General features: G+C 46.4%; 1 protein-coding gene and 1 long non-coding RNA gene across 15 annotated transcripts in view; one reads left to right on the top strand and one right to left on the bottom strand.

Moving 5' to 3' along the window:
- The window catches only part of LOC110598974 (uncharacterized), a 38,804-nt gene that overhangs the window by 14,605 nt on the left and 2,805 nt on the right, over positions 1–21,394 (bottom strand). For 3 of the 7 annotated variants that reach the window (XR_013423178.1, XR_013423177.1, XR_013423173.1), the window contains exons 2-6: positions 14,568–14,639; positions 10,989–11,650; positions 7,806–9,096; positions 2,690–2,868; positions 1,921–2,004 (exon numbers count right to left, since the gene is read on the bottom strand). This is a non-coding gene — a long non-coding RNA (uncharacterized LOC110598974). Of the gene's footprint in view, positions 1–1,920; positions 2,005–2,689; positions 2,869–3,784; positions 9,097–10,988; positions 11,651–14,567; positions 14,640–15,590; positions 15,793–21,394 lie in introns of all 7 variants that reach the window. The other 4 variants (XR_013423176.1, XR_013423175.1, XR_013423174.1 and 1 more) reach the window with 4 other exon arrangements.
- Positions 4,041–21,394, top strand: part of Kcna6 (potassium voltage-gated channel subfamily A member 6) — a 206,154-nt gene continuing 188,800 nt past the window's right edge. For all 8 annotated transcript variants that reach the window (XM_078015378.1, XM_078015373.1, XM_078015376.1 and 5 more), the window contains exon 1: positions 4,041–9,037. In XM_078015378.1, the coding sequence (XP_077871504.1) occupies positions 4,294–5,886 (1,593 nt within the window). In that variant the 5' untranslated portion in view covers positions 4,041–4,293 and the 3' untranslated portion in view covers positions 5,887–9,037. The remainder of the gene's footprint in view (positions 9,038–21,394) is intronic.

Here is a 21,394-nt window from a genome sequence, read left to right as displayed (position 1 = left end):
AAAAATAGGGTAGACTAATCATTTATATACCTGGGATAAGTACATTCTAGGGCCTGGGGCTGAGTTAAGAATATCAATGATCATCAAATTATGTACCATGCTGTGTACTTATCTCAATTGGTACATACATCCAGGTGTCTATTGTTTTTCTTGAAGGCTTTAGTGTAATGGATTTAAGTATTTCTTGATTTTTAAATTAATTCATAATTATAGATTTCTTGTCCCCATTCCAGGCTTGAATAAACAATTGCCTCATTGATGTCTTCATTTGCATGTCCAGTTCTTCTCTCCAGTTTAACGTGTAAAAATGAGGTCTTGATAGATCCCATTGTTTAATCCTTCATGTTACCTTTCTCAATCAATAGCACCACTAGTTGCTCCAACTCCAAACTTGGTATTGCTTATTTCTCATGCCTATGGATTATCAATTCCTGCTGCTTATATCTCCTAAAGTCACCACCCTGAAGCTCCCTGAACTCCCCACTCTGTCTTTACTCTCTATTCATTACCCTAGTCCAACTCACCACCACCCCTTCCCCAGACAACTGCGATTTCCTGGTCTTTGCTCTCATCTATCTCCTCTACTTAAGAACTATCACTGACTTCATGTGGCCCTTAAGACAAAATCTAAACAGCTCACCCCCTAAGACCTTATCTCTTGTACTTCACAACATCACCTTGTACTTCTCTCATATGTGGTCTTATTTATGATCCTTCGACATCCATGACCTGTATAGCTCAGGGCTTTGATACTTACCTGCACAGAATGCTCTCCCCTTGCTTGTTAGCATGGCTGCTGCATTCCCATCTTTGAAATCTCCATTGAAATACTATTTCTTCAGAGGGAACTTCCCTCACCAACCTACCCTCTTCTTCAAAACTAAATCCCAGGTTCATTTCTGACATAGCCTCCCTTTCTCTAAAACATTTATACAATATGTAAATGTCTTCTTTATTGTTTATCATGAAAATGTAATGTATATATTGCATTAAAATATAAACTTACAAGAGTAGATATTTTGTCTAGATCACTGTTAAATTCTCAGTACCCGACACCACGTAGAGCACCCAGTAGTTGCTCCAATACAAGTTAAGTAAATGAACAGCCCCATATGAACATTGCAGACATCTGAATCTAGATACAACAACACAAGAAAACAATCTGTGCCGGCATGAAATTGTGCTGGGTGTGTGTTGGGAAATGATCACCTGTCACTAGAAGCAGCATTGCAGTGTCTACGGAAGGAGCTGAGCCTCCTGTCTTCCTTCACCTGGGAACTGGCACTTCTGAAGGTGTGATTTGATTCATCCTTAATATATACTTAGGAAGAATGATCTAGGCATAGGGATTTTCTTGAGCTAAGAAATGAGTCTATTTCACAAAAGAACTAAAAACAGAACTCTGATTCATGAACTTGCTAATGGCTTTTCCCTCTCAGGGGATCCTCCCCGTGCACAATGAAACCTTTCTTGGGGCTCAGCCTTATGCCTGATGTGAAGGTTGACCACAGAACATCAGTTTTGCCTGTAGGGTGGCAGGCAGCACTCGTCAGGCTTAACTGGCTGTGTACCCTTCTGGCAGAATTCAAGGTTCTTCCCATTCTTCTTTGTTTCGAAGTTACTGACCTAGTTGACAATCTCCTGAATAAAAGCGGCAATGATTTAAATGAATATGCCAGTGAATAATTGACTATAAAATTTGAAAACAAAACCAAAAAGAATCAAGGGCCAGCCAGTTTATAAACCAGAGAATATTATAGAAAATTGGACAGAGATAAAAAAGTATCTCCTATGTTGTATTTATTGCTGTTTCCCTTTATTTTTTTTTGAATGGAATAATTTTTGCATGAAGACCAAATTGCTTAATTACAAAGGCTGTAAATGGGAAAACTGGGTAAACCTGTATACTAGCTTTCTCACCTTTCAGTGAAACATGCAAGGGAGAGGAGGGGGGAATGGATACTAACAGTGTAGAAAAGAAGCAGAAGCTGTAGCATGGAAGACCTGGTGAGGAACAAAGTAGAGAATGCAGTGAGTTCTAAAGCTAGCATCTCCCTTACCCGCTCACCACCTGACCTCTTCCCTAGAGGTCCAGAAGCCTTAGTTCCCTCCTCCCCTTCACCCCCTCTGGGAGCAAATGCTGCTGAGAACAACTGCAGTTTTAAAACACTTTGTGCAATACAAAGAACTCTTCCATGCATCTTGTGGTTTGAGAGTACATTTATGTATCGTTCTCATTGCTATCTTCAATGAACTCTTACTAATGCAGAAGCAACCACACAAAGACACCTTGTATTTGTCAGCTAATTTTGGCCACAGCCAGGCAAAAAGGAGAAAACTGAGGCATAGAAAAGCAAATGTCAATCTACCTGGAAGTAGCAGTTTGAAAAGATGAGCCCTCCTCCTATAGACCCCCAATCAGCTGGTGTAGTGAAGAAAGACTATTTGGTGAAAGGCAGAAATGGATAGAAAGCCACTCTTACTTGTATGCTCTTAGAGAGTCAGGGAAAGAGTTAAGTGGTCCCTAATAACAAACTTTGTCCTATCCAAATATTGGTGAATGGGTCTTCATTGTAGCCTGGTCTAGGAGCAGAGACCATCTTTCTGGTAAAGCACTTAGAATGTGGCTGGTACACATTGGATGCTTAATAAATGTAGTTTTTTTTTTAAAATTAAGCCTCTGACATACCTTTTCTTCCATCCTTTCCTCCCTTTTCTTGGCTGTGCAATAAGCAGAAATTCCAGATGCATTCCAGGGAGGCTGGACGCAAAGGCTTCCCCCAGGTGTATTTTCCTGGCTGTGATGTCTTTGATGCCACCATCTTCTGGTTCTTTCTTCACTGGGGCTGCTACCTAACCCAGGACTCCCTGGGAGAAGGAAGACTTGTGATGAGAAAGGCATTGGCAGGCTTCCCAACCCTTTCCTACTATCACTTTGCCATCCTGGGAGAGTTGCAGCCTCGCCTTCCCAGGTTTTCAAAGAGATATTCCCTGAGGGAATTGCATTGGAATACAATCTAATTTGGAAGCTTTCAAGATATTTCAAAAATACTTCCTTTTTCTTTTTCTCCCCCCCCCCGTCTTTCTTTCTTTTTTTTTTCTTCTTCTTCTTTACAGTAGGATATTGGAGAAACCAGCATATGGGTCTTTGTAAATACAGAGAGACAACATAGGATTTAATTTTTTAAATTAGATGTCTGGATGACTGGAGGCACACTGCTCTGTATCAAGAAGTGGGAGGGGTGTGTTGAGGTGGGGGTGAGGTGTGATTTCTTATATGATCGAACACTGCGCAGGTCAACTCGGTAAACCCATATGAGAAAAGCTGATTGCGGCAATTGAGGGGGTGTGGTACTAGGGTACTGGCTCCCGTTTAGGGGGACCATGAATGGTGATTGTGTGAAAGCGAGAGGCATGCCAAGAGAGCGCGGGGAAGATTACTGGGGAGGCAAGTGTGTGTCTATTTCCACAGCGCCCTGGCTCCCTGCAGCCCCTGGCTGGGTGAGGGGTGTGATGTGGGAGTGGGGTGGGAGGGGGCAGCAGGCGGGGCCTGCCACGTCACTTGGAGAGTGTGTTGGGAAGGAAGGGCAGAGCGGAGAGCCGAGCCGCTGCTGCTGCAGCGGCGGCAGCGAAGGCTAGAGTCGTGGGGAGGTGGGTCCCCGCGCTCCGGCGCCGGGGCAGCCTCAGGGCTCTCTCCGAAGCTTGCGGAGCAGCTCCTGGGGAGGAGGTGGTGTCTGTGGCGGCTTTAACCACGACCTTGGCCAAACCAAACCCCGCGGTGGACCTAGGGCGGAGGCCGAGTCCGGGCAGGAGTCTGCCGAGCCGGAGGGAGGCGCATCTGGCGCTTCGGTACCAGCGGTGGCCGGGGGCTTGAGCTGTTGGAGAAGCGCAGTGGGAGCTGGGAAGAGCCAGCTCGTCTGGAGGGCGGACCCCAGCGTCCAGGAGCCCAGCCTCAGGCACAGCAAGGGGCGAAGCCACGCGTCTTTTCGGACGGCCAATTTCACGCGCCAGTTTGAGATTCCAGGCATCCCAGTAAGCACCAGCACCGAGGCGCGGGAATCAGAAGCGCGGAGCCAAATCCCCTGCGCCCAGGTCACCTCCCAGACCTATCCTTGCAGGGATCAGGGCTTCAGGGCTCACCAACCCAAACGCCAGGTCAGACCGCTAGCCTGCAGGAGCGCGAGCCCCACCCTAAGGAGGGAGCGCCGCCGGGAACTGGGAAGCCGGTGCAGCGTGCGCGAGGTTGGGTCGTGGGCGCCGTCCTAGTGGCGGGGAGCGCACAGCCAAGAGGACATGAGATCGGAGAAATCCCTTACGCTGGCGGCGCCGGGGGAGGTCCGTGGGCCGGAGGGGGAGCAACAGGATGCCGGAGACTTCCCGGAGGCCGCTGGCGGCGGGGGCTGCTGTAGTAGCGAGCGGCTGGTGATCAATATCTCCGGGCTGCGCTTTGAGACACAGCTGCGCACCCTGTCGCTGTTTCCTGACACACTGCTTGGGGACCCTGGCCGCCGAGTCCGCTTCTTTGACCCACTGAGAAATGAATACTTCTTCGACCGCAACCGGCCCAGCTTCGATGCCATCCTGTACTACTACCAGTCGGGGGGCCGCCTGCGGAGGCCAGTCAACGTGCCCCTCGACATCTTCATGGAGGAGATTCGCTTCTATCAACTGGGGGATGAAGCCTTGGCGGCCTTCCGGGAGGATGAGGGCTGTCTGCCCGAAGGTGGAGAGGACGAGAAGCCGCTACCCTCCCAGCCCTTCCAGCGCCAGGTTTGGCTTCTTTTTGAGTATCCTGAGAGCTCCGGGCCCGCCAGGGGCATCGCTATTGTCTCCGTGTTGGTCATTCTCATCTCCATCGTCATCTTTTGCCTGGAGACCTTGCCCCAGTTTCGTGCAGATGGTCGCAGTGGAAGCAATGATGGTGGTGTGAGCCGAGGCTCCCCAGTTTCCCGGGGAAGTCAGGAGGAGGAGGAAGAGGAAGATGATTCCTATACATTTCACCCCGGCATCACCTCTGGGGGAATGGGGACAGGAGGCTCGTCCTCACTCAGTACTCTTGGGGGCTCCTTCTTCACAGATCCCTTCTTTCTGGTGGAGACTCTCTGCATTGTTTGGTTCACTTTTGAGCTCCTGGTGCGCTTTTCTGCCTGCCCCAGCAAGCCGGCCTTCTTCCGCAACATCATGAACATCATTGACTTGGTGGCCATCTTCCCCTACTTCATCACCCTGGGCACTGAATTAGTGCAGCAGCAGGAGCAGCAGCCAGCCAGTGGAGGGGGTGGCCAGAATGGGCAGCAGGCCATGTCCCTGGCCATCCTCAGGGTGATTCGCTTGGTTCGGGTGTTCCGCATCTTCAAGCTCTCCCGCCATTCCAAAGGGCTGCAGATCCTGGGGAAGACCTTGCAGGCCTCCATGAGGGAGCTGGGCCTGCTCATCTTCTTCCTCTTCATTGGAGTCATCCTCTTTTCCAGTGCCGTCTACTTCGCAGAGGCTGATGATGATGATTCACTCTTCCCCAGCATCCCAGATGCCTTCTGGTGGGCAGTGGTTACAATGACCACAGTGGGTTATGGAGACATGTACCCCATGACTGTGGGGGGCAAGATCGTGGGCTCTCTGTGTGCCATTGCTGGGGTCCTCACCATTGCCCTGCCTGTGCCGGTCATCGTTTCCAACTTCAACTACTTCTACCACCGGGAGACAGAGCAGGAGGAGCAAGGCCAGTATACCCACGTCACTTGTGGGCAGCCTACACCAGACCTGAAGGCAACTGACAATGGACTTGGCAAGCCGGACTTCTCTGAGGCCCCCCGGGAACGGAGGCCCAGCTACCTTCCCACTCCACATCGGGCATTTGCAGAGAAAAGGATGCTCACAGAGGTTTGACCCTGGCGGGCAGAGCCTGCATGAGAAGGGGTGTACTAAGTGAACTAACTCTTAGGCTTCTTTCTCATCCTCACGACTCTCACCCTAGACCTCTTGATTCCCTCCCCCTACACCCAGTACATGGTAACCAGGACCAAATACCTGGACTGTCAACCTTGTTGCTTGACCTGTACAGCATTCAAGGTTTATCCATCTAAGTCACATTTTTGAAATTGCAACGGTGCCACCCAATTATGTCCATCTTCTGTCACGTGGATGAGATATACTGTTCTGTCTGACCTTCCCTCAAGACTGATTTTTCCTGTCTGGAACTTGTCTTACCTTTAGGAGCAGAAACGTTAATAGGATGGAAATCAGCCATACTTGGGTCCTATTACTCTCCTTATTGTCCTTTGCTTTGGGGGGCATGTACCTGCCTTAGCTTCTTGATAACTGGTGGAAGCTGGAAGATGGAAACAGTATTCAATGTGCTGTTTCATTCCTTGAACTGTAACACCTGCTGGTCATCCTGCAGAGCACCCTCTATAAAGACTTAGTTGTACAGCCTCAAAATATGTTATCCATTTCTAATCTTGGATAGAATGAAAGAAAATGCAGTTAAAGTGGATGATCCGGAGGACATGAGGGTCAGTCCTGGACCAAAGGGGCCAATGGATTCTCCCAGCTGTGATCGGGTATAGGAGACACTGGTCTTTGGTCTGCAATTAGTCCTCCCCATCTAATCCCTGACTCTCTTGAGCTTCCAGGAAGGTTCCTTCTCAGAGCCAAATACTCTTTTTGTGCAAGTGCCTTCCTGTGCAGAGGAACTGGAAACAGGTCCTACAGAACCAGGAGAAATGGCTGAATATAGTCAAGCAACTGGCTTTATCACAAACCAGAAGCAAGGAACCACTAAGCAGAGATTGTCATCTTGGAGGGGCAGAGGAATCTTGTTGCAGATGTCAGTTTTTTTTCCTCCCTCATTTCACCAGAACCCTCTCTGGCTTTCCACTCTTCTTCCTGGGAATTTGACTTAGGATTGCAGGTGAAGGCTTTCTAAAGCAACCCCAGCTCAAATCTGTAGACAGGTGAAAGCACATATTGATTGCCAGTTTCTTCTCATTTTATGGGTAATGATATATGTGGCTTAGGTTAAGGAACAAGCATTATTCCTTTGCTGACACTGGTAGAGGTTTTTGCTGAGTCAAGCAAACATTCACCTGCTCTGCCCCCTGGAGCTGCATCTGGCCTGCTCTAACTGGTAAGGTAATCTGGCTGTTTCCCACCTGGACTCTTCCATTGTGAAACTAGTGCCATCCATCCCACCTGCCCACTTCCCTCTTTTCTCCCCAGTCACATTACCATTTGTTTCTTGCCTTTGATAAACTGTGATGTACTGTTTAAATCTCTTCTGAATGCAGTTCTGAAACTGAAAGGACTGTTACCATGCTTTTAATTTTATAAACTATGCTTTAAGACTCCTAGATGAAAATTTTTAAAAAAATAAAACTTCCCGAAGAGCAACTTCTGAGGGATAGCCTTTGAGGGTTTGCTTGAGAGGCAGTGTAGCTTCTGTGAGTGCCAGACTGAAATCTGGATTTTGCCACAGCTTTACAGGGTAGCGCTGGCTCCACAGTCCCTCTTTGTGCCTCAATTTCCTCCCCATTAAATGGGAACATTAATGTCTTCCCCTCCCTACCTCATGGTGATTGTCAATGAGCTCATCTGGGAAGCTGGGGAAGACACTATGCACATGTGTGAATTATAGTCATTGATTTGATTTTTAGTTCATTATCCTGTCTCCCCACCTCCCAGAAGTAAGGCCCCCCCCAGATTTTCTACCTTGGAACCAAAACCCAAGAATAGCCATTCATTATGAGCTCTTCCCTTCCTAAATCCCTCCCTGGGCTCTTGGGCTGGGCCTCAGTCTTTTTTCTTACCCTTTGGAATGGAGAATCTTCTTTAGACAGGCTGGGTAGATCCTTTTTAGGTCTGGAGGTCATCTTGCCTAGGAGATTGGCTTCCTTAAACCTGAAACCCAGTAGGAGGCAAAGGTGTTTATGATTCAGAAACCTGTTCCAAGGTCAGGAAGTGCTATTTTTTTCCAAATCTCTTCTGTTACTCCTGGCTATTTGGGAAAAGAAGGGCCCATGTCAGTGGCTAAAGGGATGCCCCCTGTTGGGCCATGTGTGCATGTATCTGTAGATATGTGTATGTGACCATGCTCTTCATCATCCCTGAGCAAACATTGCCTTTTCAAATCAGAGCATGCCTGAAAGTAAAAGGTTTGTGGAGAGCTGGGATCTCTAGGGACTCTGGTTGCCGTAGCAACCTTCCAGACTGTTCTCTCAGTCTTCTGATTCGGGCATCAAGGGAGAACAGACTACATATCCCCCAGCTTCTCAAATGGGAGCACCTTCTACTATTGGTTTAGGGGTAGGTCGAGCCAGGACAGGGACACAGGACCTTGGAAAATGTGGAGGCAACTAAACTTCTTGAACTTCCTCCTTGGATTCTTCCTGGTTTCCCTGACCCAGTCCTTGAAGCTGCCTCACCTTACCCCTGAGTCTTCAGAAACTTGAATGCTTAGCAGCTGCCCCATTAAACCAACATCAATGTTCTGCTTTTAAAAATGACCAGGAGAGCCCTCGGAATGGACAATGTGTTCCTCCAGAAGCAGCCAGGCTGGGCTTTGCTGAGAACAGTCCTAGCCTTAGGTGTCATGGAGTTCTCATCTCTTGAGACAGAGGATCTTCCCGGCTCTAAGAGAGACTGAGGGAAAAATGAAGTCCCTTCTTCTAGGGGAGCAGTCGAGCTCCTGGGAGGGATCTCACAGTTCTTCTTGAGACATGGAAGAAAAACCGAGAGACTGTGGCCCCACCTAGTTTCTGTGAAGGATTTTGTCCAATGGCCCCTCTCTGACTCTGAGCCTCTTTATGTGGATGTCGTGACCTGAGCATCAGGAGAATACGCACTGTGTGTGGCTGGCCCAGCTGGGATGGGGACTCCCAGCTGCCAGGAAAGGTGGACTCTTTATACCAAGCCATCTTTATACCTGACTGGAGCTGGCAGGGGCTCCCAGAGGACTTCCTGGGACTGTCAGCCTCAGCCTGGACTGAGGGATGCGTCCCTGAAGAGTGAGGACGGACAGCTGGCTGCCTTTGTACCTGAGGTAGGTCCTACTGTGGGGGAATTTTGCTCCTGGATCGGCCTCCATGCCAAATTTGAAATCTGGACGGCAGGGAGAGAAAGTAGGAGAAGATTCAGTTGGGTGGGGGAGCAGGGTTTCATTTGCCTTTTCTCTGTGACCACCTTGCTCCATCTCGGTGTATTTTTCTGTGCCTCCATTCACTTCCTTTTCCTCTGTCTCTGTCCTCTCAGTGCCGCTTCTCCCACACCTTTCTTACCATCTCTTTCCCTCCTTCCTCTCCCTTTTCTCCTTTTTTAAAATTCACTTTCTGTGCCTTTTTTTCCCCCTTCCTTCTCTGTTTCATTTCTCCTGCCCCCACCCCATTGTTTTCAACCTCTTCTTCTTTCTCTGTGTATTTTTCTTCCTCTTTCTCCCTCTCTGTACCTTTTTTGGTGGCTGGCAGCACCTACGATGTTTCTGTTGAATTCTAGGACAGCTGTGATCCTGGGTGTTTTTGAAAAGGTCGGCCTCCAGCCAGAGGATTCCCTGTTTCCTGACATCTCAGTTCCTCATCCTTTCTTGCCATACTCCCCTATTGGGGGATGTCCTGCACTTACCAAGGAACTTGGGATGCTCTGGGTTTAGAAAAACATCCCCCAGTGATTTCCTGAACATATAAAGATGAAAGAGGGAGGGGGAGAGGGGTGGGAGCAGGGTAGAGAGAATGAGCTTGAGGCCTCATATTAACATTCTGCCATATAGTACTAGGGTCTGTCATCTTAGGGTTCCTGAGCCTTAAGAGCCTTGCAGAGATGTTGAAGACAAAGGAACAGTAGGGATAGTAAAATAAACAGAAAAAAAGAGGACTTGGGAGGAAGGTATAAGATTGAAGTTAGAATGAAAAAGTCCTTCACTCGGGGTTGCCTGATAACTGCCAATCATTGACTTGGAGGTTTGCTTAGCCTGTGGCTGGTTCCCTTGTGCGCTAAGGGCAGAATGAGAAGGAGGGACACCATTCCCAGCGGTGTTAGGTGCAGGAGATGCTCCTTGGGGATGTAGGTTAAGATTCCCCACCAGTCCATAAGGAGAATGTGTGGTTGTCCTACTGGAGGCCGTGGCACATAGGGTTAAGTCCCATCTGCATCAGGACATCAGAACATTGGGACAACCCCCAGGCTCCTCAGGGGTTCAAGACTGGGATGTTAAGCTAGCACCAAAGTACTTTTGGGGGTGATGGAAATGTTCTGAAATAGGACTGTGGGGACAATCATCATTGTCATTAACAGTTCCAAAAGTTAACAACAACAACAGAAAACATTGCAATTTGGGGGAAAAGGAGACATGAGTCTAATAACCTGGGAGTCTCCCACTGCAATGGGAGGAAGACTTAGTTTTATAAGTTAAGGTTAGCATCTCTAGTGATGGACCAGATTGAAGGTCTGTAATGGAATGACAGTTTTTTTCTTCTGCCACATGGGGACAATTCAGAGCTTTCATGCAGTTGCACCTTGTGATTTGTGTACGATACCAAGAACTGATAGTGTGTGTGTTTTTTTGGTCAACGAAGCTACTGTAGGATTTATATCCTTTTTCTTTTTCCAAAATTATGTCAAGCCATTCTTTTGGTAGGTGCAGAGTATGACTAGCACATCCTGAACTAATGATGAATGTGTTGGACATATTAATTATATAGGAGTAGGGAGGTGAGCTTGCTCAAAGAATGTGTTTTTTTGGGGGGCCACAAACAAACAAACAAATAAATAAATAAATCCTCTGCAAACAAACCAAAAGCCCCACCTAATTCTTGGACCTGTATACTCTGATTTCCTTAAGAAATTTCCTAGAAGCCAAGGTTTTATTTCTCCCAGCCTCCAACCCCAACTACCCACTAAAGTAGTCATTAACCCTTCTTTGCCCTAGAACGAGGACCAGCAGTCTCTAGTGCTTTGGATAAACCAAAGAAGTGGGAGATGACAACCTTCATTCATCTTACCTTTGCATTGTTATCTGTGAGCCAGTTCCTTCTCTTCTTCCTCTGGCCTGTGCCACAGGATCTCTTCCTTCTCTCCCTTAGGGCTTTTTGCCAGATGACACTTTCTAGTCCTGCCAACTTATTATTCCTTCTCCCTACTGGTTGAGCTCTTGCTTCGGGCAGGATTTCTGTTGCCCTGCATCTCTACATAAATGCCAAGCTAGATTCCCAGACAATGTGGCTGGACTTGCCATCCTGGCTCTGATTGGTTTTGACGGTGTGCTATTACCACGAGAAGGAAAGTGTGGTCTAATTCTAGAGTGTCATGATCACTTAGAGGAGGGAAAGAAATCCATTTATTCCACGGGTAGGGTTCCTTTCTGTGTTCCTCTTTATACCAGGCTGCACAGATATCTCATGGCAGAATAAGGTCTGGCGCTTGGGGGTTTGGAGGGAGAGAACATATCTTCCCACTCACGGGCCACTGGGAATAAGGACAGATGGGCTCTTAGTTCTCATGTTGTTGGGTTTCCCGATGCACCACTTTCCCCTTCTGGGCTTGCGGTCCCTGCGGAGTTGCAGATTGTCCTGTTTTCATGTCCCTTTGTTCTGAACTTGAGGAAGTAGTTTAGCCTGCTTCTTTGTTCCTTCTTGGTCCTCATCCCCTTGCTTCACATGTGACCCTAAAGGAGGAGTGAAAACCTATCAGTGACACTTAGGAAGTGTTATCCCAACAGGATAATGACTCTCTAGTTCCTAGAGAGAGAGAGAGAGAGAGAGAGAGAGAGAGAGAGAGAACGAGAGAACCAGCCAGGACAGGTAACACTGGTCTAGCCTCTGCTATCACTTGACCTATTTGGGGTCGACCCTGCTGTGGATTATGGCAATTTTTTTTTCCTTCTTCATTTAATGCAACTCCAACCGTATCATTGTTACTATATGGAGAATTTTCTCTCAGTTGCTCCTGTGCCCTGGATGATACACTTTGCCTGCCCCTGGGAAACATTTTGGACCCTCAAGTCGCCTCTGCTGCAGTTTGCAAGGAGGGTAGACAGACCTCGGCTCTTTGGCGAGAGCAAAGCCGACATTTCAAAAGGAAATTGCAGCCGCGCAGTCTGCTGGCGCTGCTATTTTTGACATGCTTGCTGTTCTCTCAGGGCTTGACAACCGCTGTCTCCAGGAGACAGACAAACCCGGTCTTGGCAGCAAAGACACCACTTTGAAAAAGAACATAGCAAGACAGTCCCTTGGCTGGGAGGGGCGGGAGGATGCCCATTCCTTCCCTCACCTCCAGGAAGCCTGCAGGGCACCTGGCTAGCATCTGCCACCCTCCCTGGCAGCTTCACCCTCCCCGGTGAACTGGACCCTGCTGTGCAGCCTCCCCTCTGAGGGGGGTTCTAATAGAAACAGGAAGGAGGCTGTCCTCTGACAAAGACCCACCCAGCGCTCTCCTCGGGCAGTAAGCTCTAGAATAAAATGGTGAGGGCCATGAACGCCGGAGCCAGGTGGTTAGGTCCAAGTCCCTCCTCTGCTGGGTGACACTGGAGCAAGTTATGAAATTGCTCTGAGCCTCAGTTGCCCTCTTGGTCAACTGCGGGGAGAGGTAAAAATAGCTCTGATAACATAGGGCTGTTTTGATGATTAAATAGATTTTTTAAAAATATTTATTTCTTAGGTGTAGATGGACTCTACACAATGCCTTTATTTTTATGTGGTGCTGAGGATCGAACCCTGTTCCCGCCGGTGCTAGGCAAGCACTCTACCGCTGAGCCACAATCCCAGCCCCGATTAAATAGATGAATGCACGTCCAATGTTTAAACTCGCAAGCACTATATAAAGATCGACTATGATGATCATGTGTCTACTACCACAAAACAAGGCAGGTAGGCAGGTTGTTTTCCTCTTTGGTGGAGAAGAGAAATTGAGGCTCAGAGGGGTGGTGACATGTTCAAGGGCACATGGCTATATGTGGTCTATCACAGATGGTGTGTGGAATGGAGTGCAGTGAGCGTCTGACCCATACTGAGCAAGAAGAAAGAGCGAAGCTGTGGCTCCTAATTGCATAGATAGATTTTTGTTTACGTGCCAATTTGTCTGTGATGGGGAAGCTGCAGGTGTGCTAAGCCCCTCCCCCATGGGGCTCTGGAGATCTCTCCTGTGTCTGTGTGGACGTCTCAGATAAATGGAACGTGGTTCTACAGAGCCCTTTGTTACTCTGTTCCATTCTTCTCCCTCTGGTCATCATCCTCAATCCCCATTCGGTTCCCAGCCACTTTCATGTCCTCTCCACTTTGCAGGCTGTGTTTCAGCTTCCCTGTCCTTCTCAAAGGTGGAGGGAGAGGAGACCCTGAAGTTGGAAGAAGCCAGCTTCTTCTACAAACGAGAGTCTCATTTGCCTCCTCCTGGCTGGAGAGCAACTCCTGCAGCTTTCCTTGGGGGTCTCAGTGCAGCCCAGGATGCTCTGCATGCCCTCAGCGCACTGCTGTGACCCCTTCAGCTTCTCTTGAAGGACCCAGACCAGGGCAGGGAAGCATGGCTGCCCTCCTGTTTCTGGATTCAGAGCTTGCCTGCCTTTGGAGTTGAACTTGGGTCTGCACCTCATTTGACCTTGCTAAGCTTTAGTTTTGTCATCTGCAAAACAAGGAAGCTGATACCACTTGCCTCTTAGGATTGTGGTGAGGGTTACACGAGGCTGCCAGTTAAAGGGCTTAGCAGGAAGTGAACTCTCAGCAAAGCCCAGTTCTGATGAGGGACACTGAATGTCCACCTGAGAGCAGGCCCAGGCCCACCTGCTCTCTCAAAAGAAAGGCAGGTTCCTCACCTTTCGGTTTTGTCCTTTGACACAAACATTTAAATGAAAAATGACATAAAAAATAGACTTTGGTTAGCTCTCTGCTTTACCAGAAGGCTCTTTGCCTAGAAGAATCACAGCAGAATTTCTTTAAATAATTGCACTTAAGATATGAGTGAATGTATAGAAATGTCATCTATATATATATATAAAATTACCAGTATATCCATCCTATTCCTCCGATAATCATTTGGATGACATTTCTATACATATATATATCCAACAAGGTTCATTTCCAACCAAAATAAAAAGGAGAAATTTTACTTAAACCTTTCTCTGAGCACCAGAGCATTGCCAAGGGCAGTACTGAAGGTCACAGACAGATGGGCTGTGAGAGCTGAAAGGGGCAGTAAATGCCTCTTTTCATGAAGGAGGAAACTGAGGCAGAGAAGTGAACTGATTAACTCAAGACCCCACAGGAATGTGGGCAGAGCTGAGTCGGGAACACTCATTTACTGACTCCGATTCCAGCATCCTTTTCCCCAGAAGATGGAAATCTAAGGATTACTTGAATATTTTCTTTTTAATGAATGACTTTATTTCCTATCCAACCAAACTCCTTAGCAGAACTTCCCATAGGAAATGGAATTAAAATGTTTGCAATTTTATCTTTCCCTCCCCAGACTTTCCAGGTTACTGAAGCATCAGGCTTAGCTAGAGGAACCCCTGTCAGAAAAGCAGGGGGTCACTTGAGGCTTCTGTTTTGGATTCAGGAAGGAAGAAGGAATGCAAAAGTTTAGCATCTTACCCAAGAGTGCTGACTTCAGAATCTCTGGGAATTAGAAACCAGGTTCTCCACTCTTCTCTGCACTTGCTTGCCCTGGTAGAGAAGGAAAAGTGGCTGCTGGGTTATAGATGTCTTTTATAAATCACAGGACTAGGGCAAGAATGAACAAAGTTTCCAGAAGCCATGGTAGTCGAGCCATAAATCAGACAAGCACTCCCCAGCTGCCTTAAGGCAATTTGGCATTGCTGGAAAGAGAAGAAAGGTCTGGAATGATGGGGAAAATAGCTTGTGTTTCCTGCAGTAACTGCTTTCTGTGCTTCGCAGCAGGGACCATATTCACCCAGGAGAGCACACACATGTGCACCTGTAGGAGCCCAACACATGCACCTGGAAGTGTGTGTGTATGTGTGTGTTGTGATTTATTTATTCATTTATTTTCTGCATATGGAACCTTCTTGTTCATGGCTTGTAATGACTATAGAAGGAGCACAAGCAGAGTGCCTACCCTAAAACTGTAGGTTACTCCTTTCAATAGGTCCTAAGTCGTCATTTGGGTGTGACAATAATGATGCGATATTAGGAAGTACTGGGAGATTTCACTCACAGTTCTGTATTTTTTTTTTTTATTGAAAAACAAAAGGTCTGGGCCTGATCTGCTTTCCATCAATCATCAGCAGGAGCTGGGTTATAGTTGTTCCCTTCAGAGTGAGTTGAGTCTCTTTTTGCTTCCAATAATCCTCATTCCTGATTTCCAATCCATGACGATTTCCTTTACCAAGTCAGTAAATTTAACAGAAAAAGCAAGTCTCCGAAAGGTAAAAGGACCCTTAATCCATGAGACCAGAAGCCTGGGGTCCTGCTGCCAAGGCCAGAGGCTGTCCGTGAGCCTTCTGGATGCGGAGACTGGGGCTGTTGGTCAGCTTTCATTATGCCCATGGCCTTATTTTCCTCATGGGTGGAAAACATTTCTCTATATTTCCATTTCTGCCAAAGGTTATGAAGCAAAAGAGCAAAGGGTGCCATGTTTAGGGAAACTATACTGACCTCTGTCATCCTGTGACCCTGTAGACTTTGGTGACTGTGGCCTCTCTGCAGAGCTTTCCTCTGTGATCTGACTTAACTGTGTCAAAGTTGACTCTGGTTCAGAGGTAGCAGGTTAGATGAGGTGGGAGTGCATGTGGCTGATAGAAAAGACAATGAGCATGGAAGTGGAAGCTTGTATCTGGGAGAAGATGATCCCTGTGACCTAGGAGAGACAGGATCACGAGGCTGAATGAAGACAGTACCACATAGTAACAAGAATGTGCTGTGTCCTCTGTCCAGTTAAACAGGCAGAGAAATATGTGATGCAATTAAGGATTTCCATCTAAAGTGATTAAAATGAGCAGTCAGGCCGTGTTAGTCAGCTTTCCATTACTATAACAAATACCCCAGATAAATAAGCTTATAAAGACAAAAAGGTTATTTTGACTAACAGTTTTGGAAGTTCCAGTCCATGACTGGACAGACACATTACTTTTAGGCCTCTAGTGGAAGAATAGCCAGCACATCATGGTAGGGGCTGGGATATGGAAGAGAAAGAGACAGAGGAAGAAGAAGGGACCAGGGTTCTACCATCCCCTTTAAGGTCATATCCCCTGATGACTGAACGCCTTCCCTCTAGGCCCCACCTCTTAAAGTTTTCACCATCTTCTAGTAGCACCAAGCCGAGGACTGAGTCTTTTGGGGAGACATTTAAGATTCAAACTACACGGCAGGGCAAAATTCAGTATTTGGATATTTCTGATTTGAGGACTGCCTCCTACTTCCAGGGTGTGCGATAATGAGACACCACTCTATTCCTGCTCGCCAGCACCCACAGGGCATGAGACAGGGACTCGTCACTTTCCTGGATAATGACTGGCTGTTAGCTCAGGCTCTGCCCTTGTCCTGTTGGGGGAATGACGTCGTCATCCTTCCCAGATCCCTTGTGTTCCCAGATCCTGGGTGGTTCTCGGTATTTTGGCTTTGAGGTGGACTCTCCTGCGTTGGAAGTTTATTGGTCGCAGATTAAATGGTCATAGATCTGAACCAACTGCTGTTGGAAGGAGATCAGAAAAACCTTCCTCAGCTTCTAGTTTTACCTGTAATTTCATTAAATTATTTCAGGGCCAGAATTCAAGAGGTCAGTTGCCAAAGCAATTAGAACTAGAGTCAGCTCCAGATCCTTGGGATTCCAAGAGATCAAAGTGACTTCATGTGGGTCTTCTCTCCTTGGGGATGTCTTTTATATCTGAAAACCAGGATTTAAAAGGATCCTGCTGGATGCACACCTATAATCCCAGGGGCTCAAGAGGTTGAGGCAGGAGGATGGTGAGTTCAAAGCCATTTTCAGCAATTTAGTGAAGCCTTAAGCAAGTCAGTGTGATCCTGTTTCTAAATAAGATATAAAAATGGATGGGGATGTGGCTTGGTGGTTAAGTGTCCCTGGGTTCAATCCCTAGTATATAACGAATAATAAAAAAAAAAAAAGAAAAAGGATCCTCTACTTTCATTTCCCCCAAATATATGCCCTAACTTAACTTTGTCAAAGTTGGCTCTGGTTCAGATGTAGCAGGTTAGATGAGACAAGAGTGCACAAAAAGTTAAATCAGGCTGCAATTAAAAGAAATATATCCTGAGCCTCCATTTCAATGTCTGTCTGCTTCAGTTTTTCCAGTATACACCTTCCAGAAAAGTTGTGTGTGTATAATGGTATCATTTTGCTATCAGAGATGCTTTTTCATATAAGTGGGCCCAGAGAAAGCAATGACTTGTCCATTCTGAATCTCTGGGATCAGTTGAGAACTTCCATCATGCTTGGGGATTGACTGAGAGGTTGCCTAACCAATTGTGGACAGTGAGCTCAGATCAGAAGTCCCTGGCCAATCCCTCTCCAGGGTTGGCCCTGGGGAGAAGAGCTCTCAAGAGCTGCTCAAGGACACAGGTGGAACCGCCTCCTCTACGCCTGCCTTTGATGATGTGTGAGGTTAACATGCTTCTTTGGAATTGTATCAGTGGAAAATATGACTCCATTTACAAATAATATATTTGCTTTATACACAGCATTTCAGGAATGTGTTTCATTTGCAAGTAAGCCATCTGCACTCACTTAATGGTACATAAATAGAGAACAAAGCAAAGTGACAGAGAATAATGGAGCAGGAAGAGACTTAGTTAAAACTCAGGGAATCCATCACTCTGCATTTCTAAGTTATTACAGACCTGTTCTGAATATTCCCCAGAGAAGGAGCATCCCTAGCACAGACGCCTTTGAACTCTTTGTGTTTGAGCTTTATGATCTTTTTTGTTGAGTTGTTTTCCTCCTGCCTTAGAGATACATCACCTGTCGCACTTTTGACTTCCTTTCTCCTATTTTGTCCTCTCCTGAGGTGGATGCTTAACTGGCCATGCTACCTACAATAACTCATGCCAGAGTTCCCCAGATGTGATTTGCAGAACTCTGGTCCTACATGGGATTCTCATGAAAAGCCACCCCCAGGCACTGAGCTTCGGAATGTTGCCTCTGGGAGACACACAGCACGTGTGCGCCTCAAATTAAAGGCTCTGAGAAGTCTTGCGGCAAGTAAGCCTAGGTCAATTCTTTAACCCAGTAAATATTGTGACTTTTTATGTCACATAGATTAATAGATTGAGAGTTATTATGATGGGTTGTAAAAATTATAATTATTTTGCCTGTGTCTCTCTCAAGTTACCCTATGGAAAGTTTAATCCAAGAAACACATTTTGAGAAAGTCAAAGATCTGAAACTCCTTCCAAGAGATTTGAGTCCATGGAATTTCTGCCATCAGAGATTTTTCATATGGACCATGTTGTGGCTTCAATCCTCTTAGTGTTCTCCACACCCCTCTTCAGTTGGGCAGAAAGTGTTTGTTTATTCTTGGTTTTTGGTTGCCCTGGGGACTGAACCCAGGGCCTTGTACATGCTGGGCACATGCTGTACCACAGAGCCACGTCTCAGCCCCTAATAGGAAACCCCTTGTGAGCCTCCCATTCTTCCGTTTCCACTAGCGGTTCTTGTTTACAACCCATCACAATAACTCTCCATCACAATAACTCTCAATCTATTAATTGATGTTACATAAAAAGTCACCATATTTACAATGATTGATAAGGCTCTGGATAATGTGAAAGGGGACACCCTCTCCCTATGGCCCTTTATAGCCTTCTTCAATAGAAAGTCTTCTAAGAAGGTAGATGTGGGAGCTGGTCTTTGTAGATTCCGTTTCTGATCTACTTTGTTAGCAGTTGTCTACAGGTTGGATGCTCTTCCGGGTGGATGAGGATGCCTGCATCACTTCGCTGGGGTGTGGTCTTAACTAATCTCTGCATGTTCTTAACCAAATCAAAGACTGTCACATGTTTGTTTTCATGAGCACTATTCTAATGAACTAAACCTACTAATGAGAACATCACCTTCCTAATGATCATATTACTAATTGTCATATTTACAAAATCTTTTTTTTGTGGGTGAGGTACTGGGGATTGAACTCGGGGCACTCGCTCCACCACTGGACCACTTCCGCAGCCCCATTTTGTATTTTATTTAGAGATTGGGTCTCACTGAGTTGTTTAGCACCTCAATTTTGCTGAGGCTGTTTTTGAACTCATGATCCTCCTGCCTCAGCCTCCCGAGCCACTGGGGTTGCAGGCATGCACCACAGAGCCCGGTTTATAAAATCTTATTCACAATGTGAGCAAGAAACAAATACCATTAGTGAGCTATAAGCAACTGGGTTTTCTCATTCTTTCCTATTTCCTTAAACACTGCGTTTAAGTGTGACACTTGCTCTGTCTCCTGAAGTGTTTCAAGTGTTGAACAATTCCAGGTGGACTGGGTTCTTCCAGGGCAGCTCTTGTCAGCTAGAATTTCTTTGGGCTGCTGGAGGAGCTCAGCCTTGACTCTTCTCTGTTCATCCCAGAGGGCCTGAGGCTCACCACCTGCTCCTACACCGGCTGGCCCAGGACTAAACCCTTTTTTCTGTCGTTTTCCTTCTGTGCTCAGAATCAGAAGAAGAAAGGATGTCGTTGCTTTTACCTGTGAATGCCTTTGTACCTGTTCCTTTTCTAGACATCCTGAGCCATGAGAAAGCACTTCTGATATCTACTTGCATCTCTGATCTTTAAATCCACTGAAAATCAGAACAAATAGACTGTGGGGGAAGATGGAAATGGCATCTAATTCTGGGTCTGTCACTAGGCTGCTGTGTGGCCCTGGACGAGTCACCTGTCTGGCTCTCAGCATGTGTTGGCCAGTAGCACTGTTCTCTGGCCCAGTGTCTTCATTTGTAAAATGAGATGGTTGGATTGGACAGTTGAGTTTCTGCTTGAAGATCCTATGATGCTCAAGGGCATTCACCAAGCGTGCGGGGGGGCTTGCTTGATCACTTCTTGATCATTTCCTTAATCACATTATTGCTTGGTTGTTGCCACTGGAGAGATTTTTGAAAAAGAGTTGGATTTGCTAAAATTTCTATTGTATATTGAATATTTGAATCTCAAAGCTCCTCTGCTCCAGCTTCTTATTTTAGATACAGAGATCAGAATTTAACATCTAAAGAACCAACTGAACAGGTTATAGAGAAGTTTTTAGAGAGAGGTAATAATTTTATCTGGTATCAAGTAAGATCAATCTTTGTACTTTTGTCTTCCCTCCCTCTCTCTGCCCCCCCCCCGCCTTTCTTTCTACCTTTCTATTTTTCTTAGATGAGATCTATCTTAGTTTTAAGTGTTTCCAGATCCTTTTTTATTTTGATGTTGCAAAATAAACATTCCTTGGTTTTGGCTGTGTCGAGCACCTTGGCATTATGATTGGAAAAATGTTGGGCACGGAAAGGCTTCTATATTAAGGAGAAGCGGGAATGCAGACTAGCAGGGATGCTAACCAGTACTCTCTCCATCTCGGCACCTTAGGGAGACTGCAGAAAGGATAAAAGAAACATTGGTAGAATCCTCTATCAACATGTATTCTCACACAGTTCTCACACATTCTTCTTCCTTTCTATTTCTGAGAGAGCAACCTCCAGGGCACACACTGTGTGCTGGGCTCATGCATCCTGCCACACTATGGCTTTAGGATAGAAGGTTCTGGGCAATGTGTCTAGGGCTGCCTTTGCAGCTATGCCCTAGGAAGCTTCTGGGCTGGGATCCAGCCCTGCACGTTTCCACCACATCTTGCCACTTTTTGGTGTCTGTTCATCCTTCTTGTCCCATTTGGCTTCTCTTACTACCGCTGTTAATCCAGCCTGAGGTGGGGGCAGAGCCCTGGACAGGAGTGGAAAACCTGTGTACTTCTAAGGTGCTGTTTGGCCTTGAGCAAGTTTCTGGAAACAAACACTTTGTTTTATTTATTTTTTTTACTCTAATATCACTCACTACTCACTATGAAAATTAATATGATTCAGAAAACTATAAGAAAGAAAATAAAATCCCCACAACTCATAACCAGAGATACCCTGTGTTGATATTTTGTTGACAGAACACTAGTTCTGTCTCTGTATCTCTACAGAAATCATGCAGGATTTCATTTTAAAAACCTCACATTATAGCTGTAGTTTTCTCAGACAATTGTCACACGGATTTCATCAGATTGGTAAGCTACCCTACTGTTGGACAGTTAAGCTGCTGCTTGGTTTTTTGTTCTTATAAGTGCTGCTACAGTGAGCACTCTTAGTATAGAGATTTGCTCACATTCATGACTCTTCCCTTTGGCAATATTCTTATAAGAATCAGAGAGTGTGAACAAAGCAATCATCTTGCCAGGCCTTGACTCCCTTGCCTGGAATAAATCATCAGCAACAATGCTCACA

This window comes from Ictidomys tridecemlineatus, chromosome 6 (genome assembly GCF_052094955.1).
Source record: "Ictidomys tridecemlineatus isolate mIctTri1 chromosome 6, mIctTri1.hap1, whole genome shotgun sequence".
NCBI classification, from domain to species: domain Eukaryota; kingdom Metazoa; phylum Chordata; class Mammalia; order Rodentia; family Sciuridae; genus Ictidomys; species Ictidomys tridecemlineatus.
The sequence above is the reverse complement of the archived record's forward strand: the minus strand, read 5'-3'. Positions and strand labels throughout refer to the sequence as shown.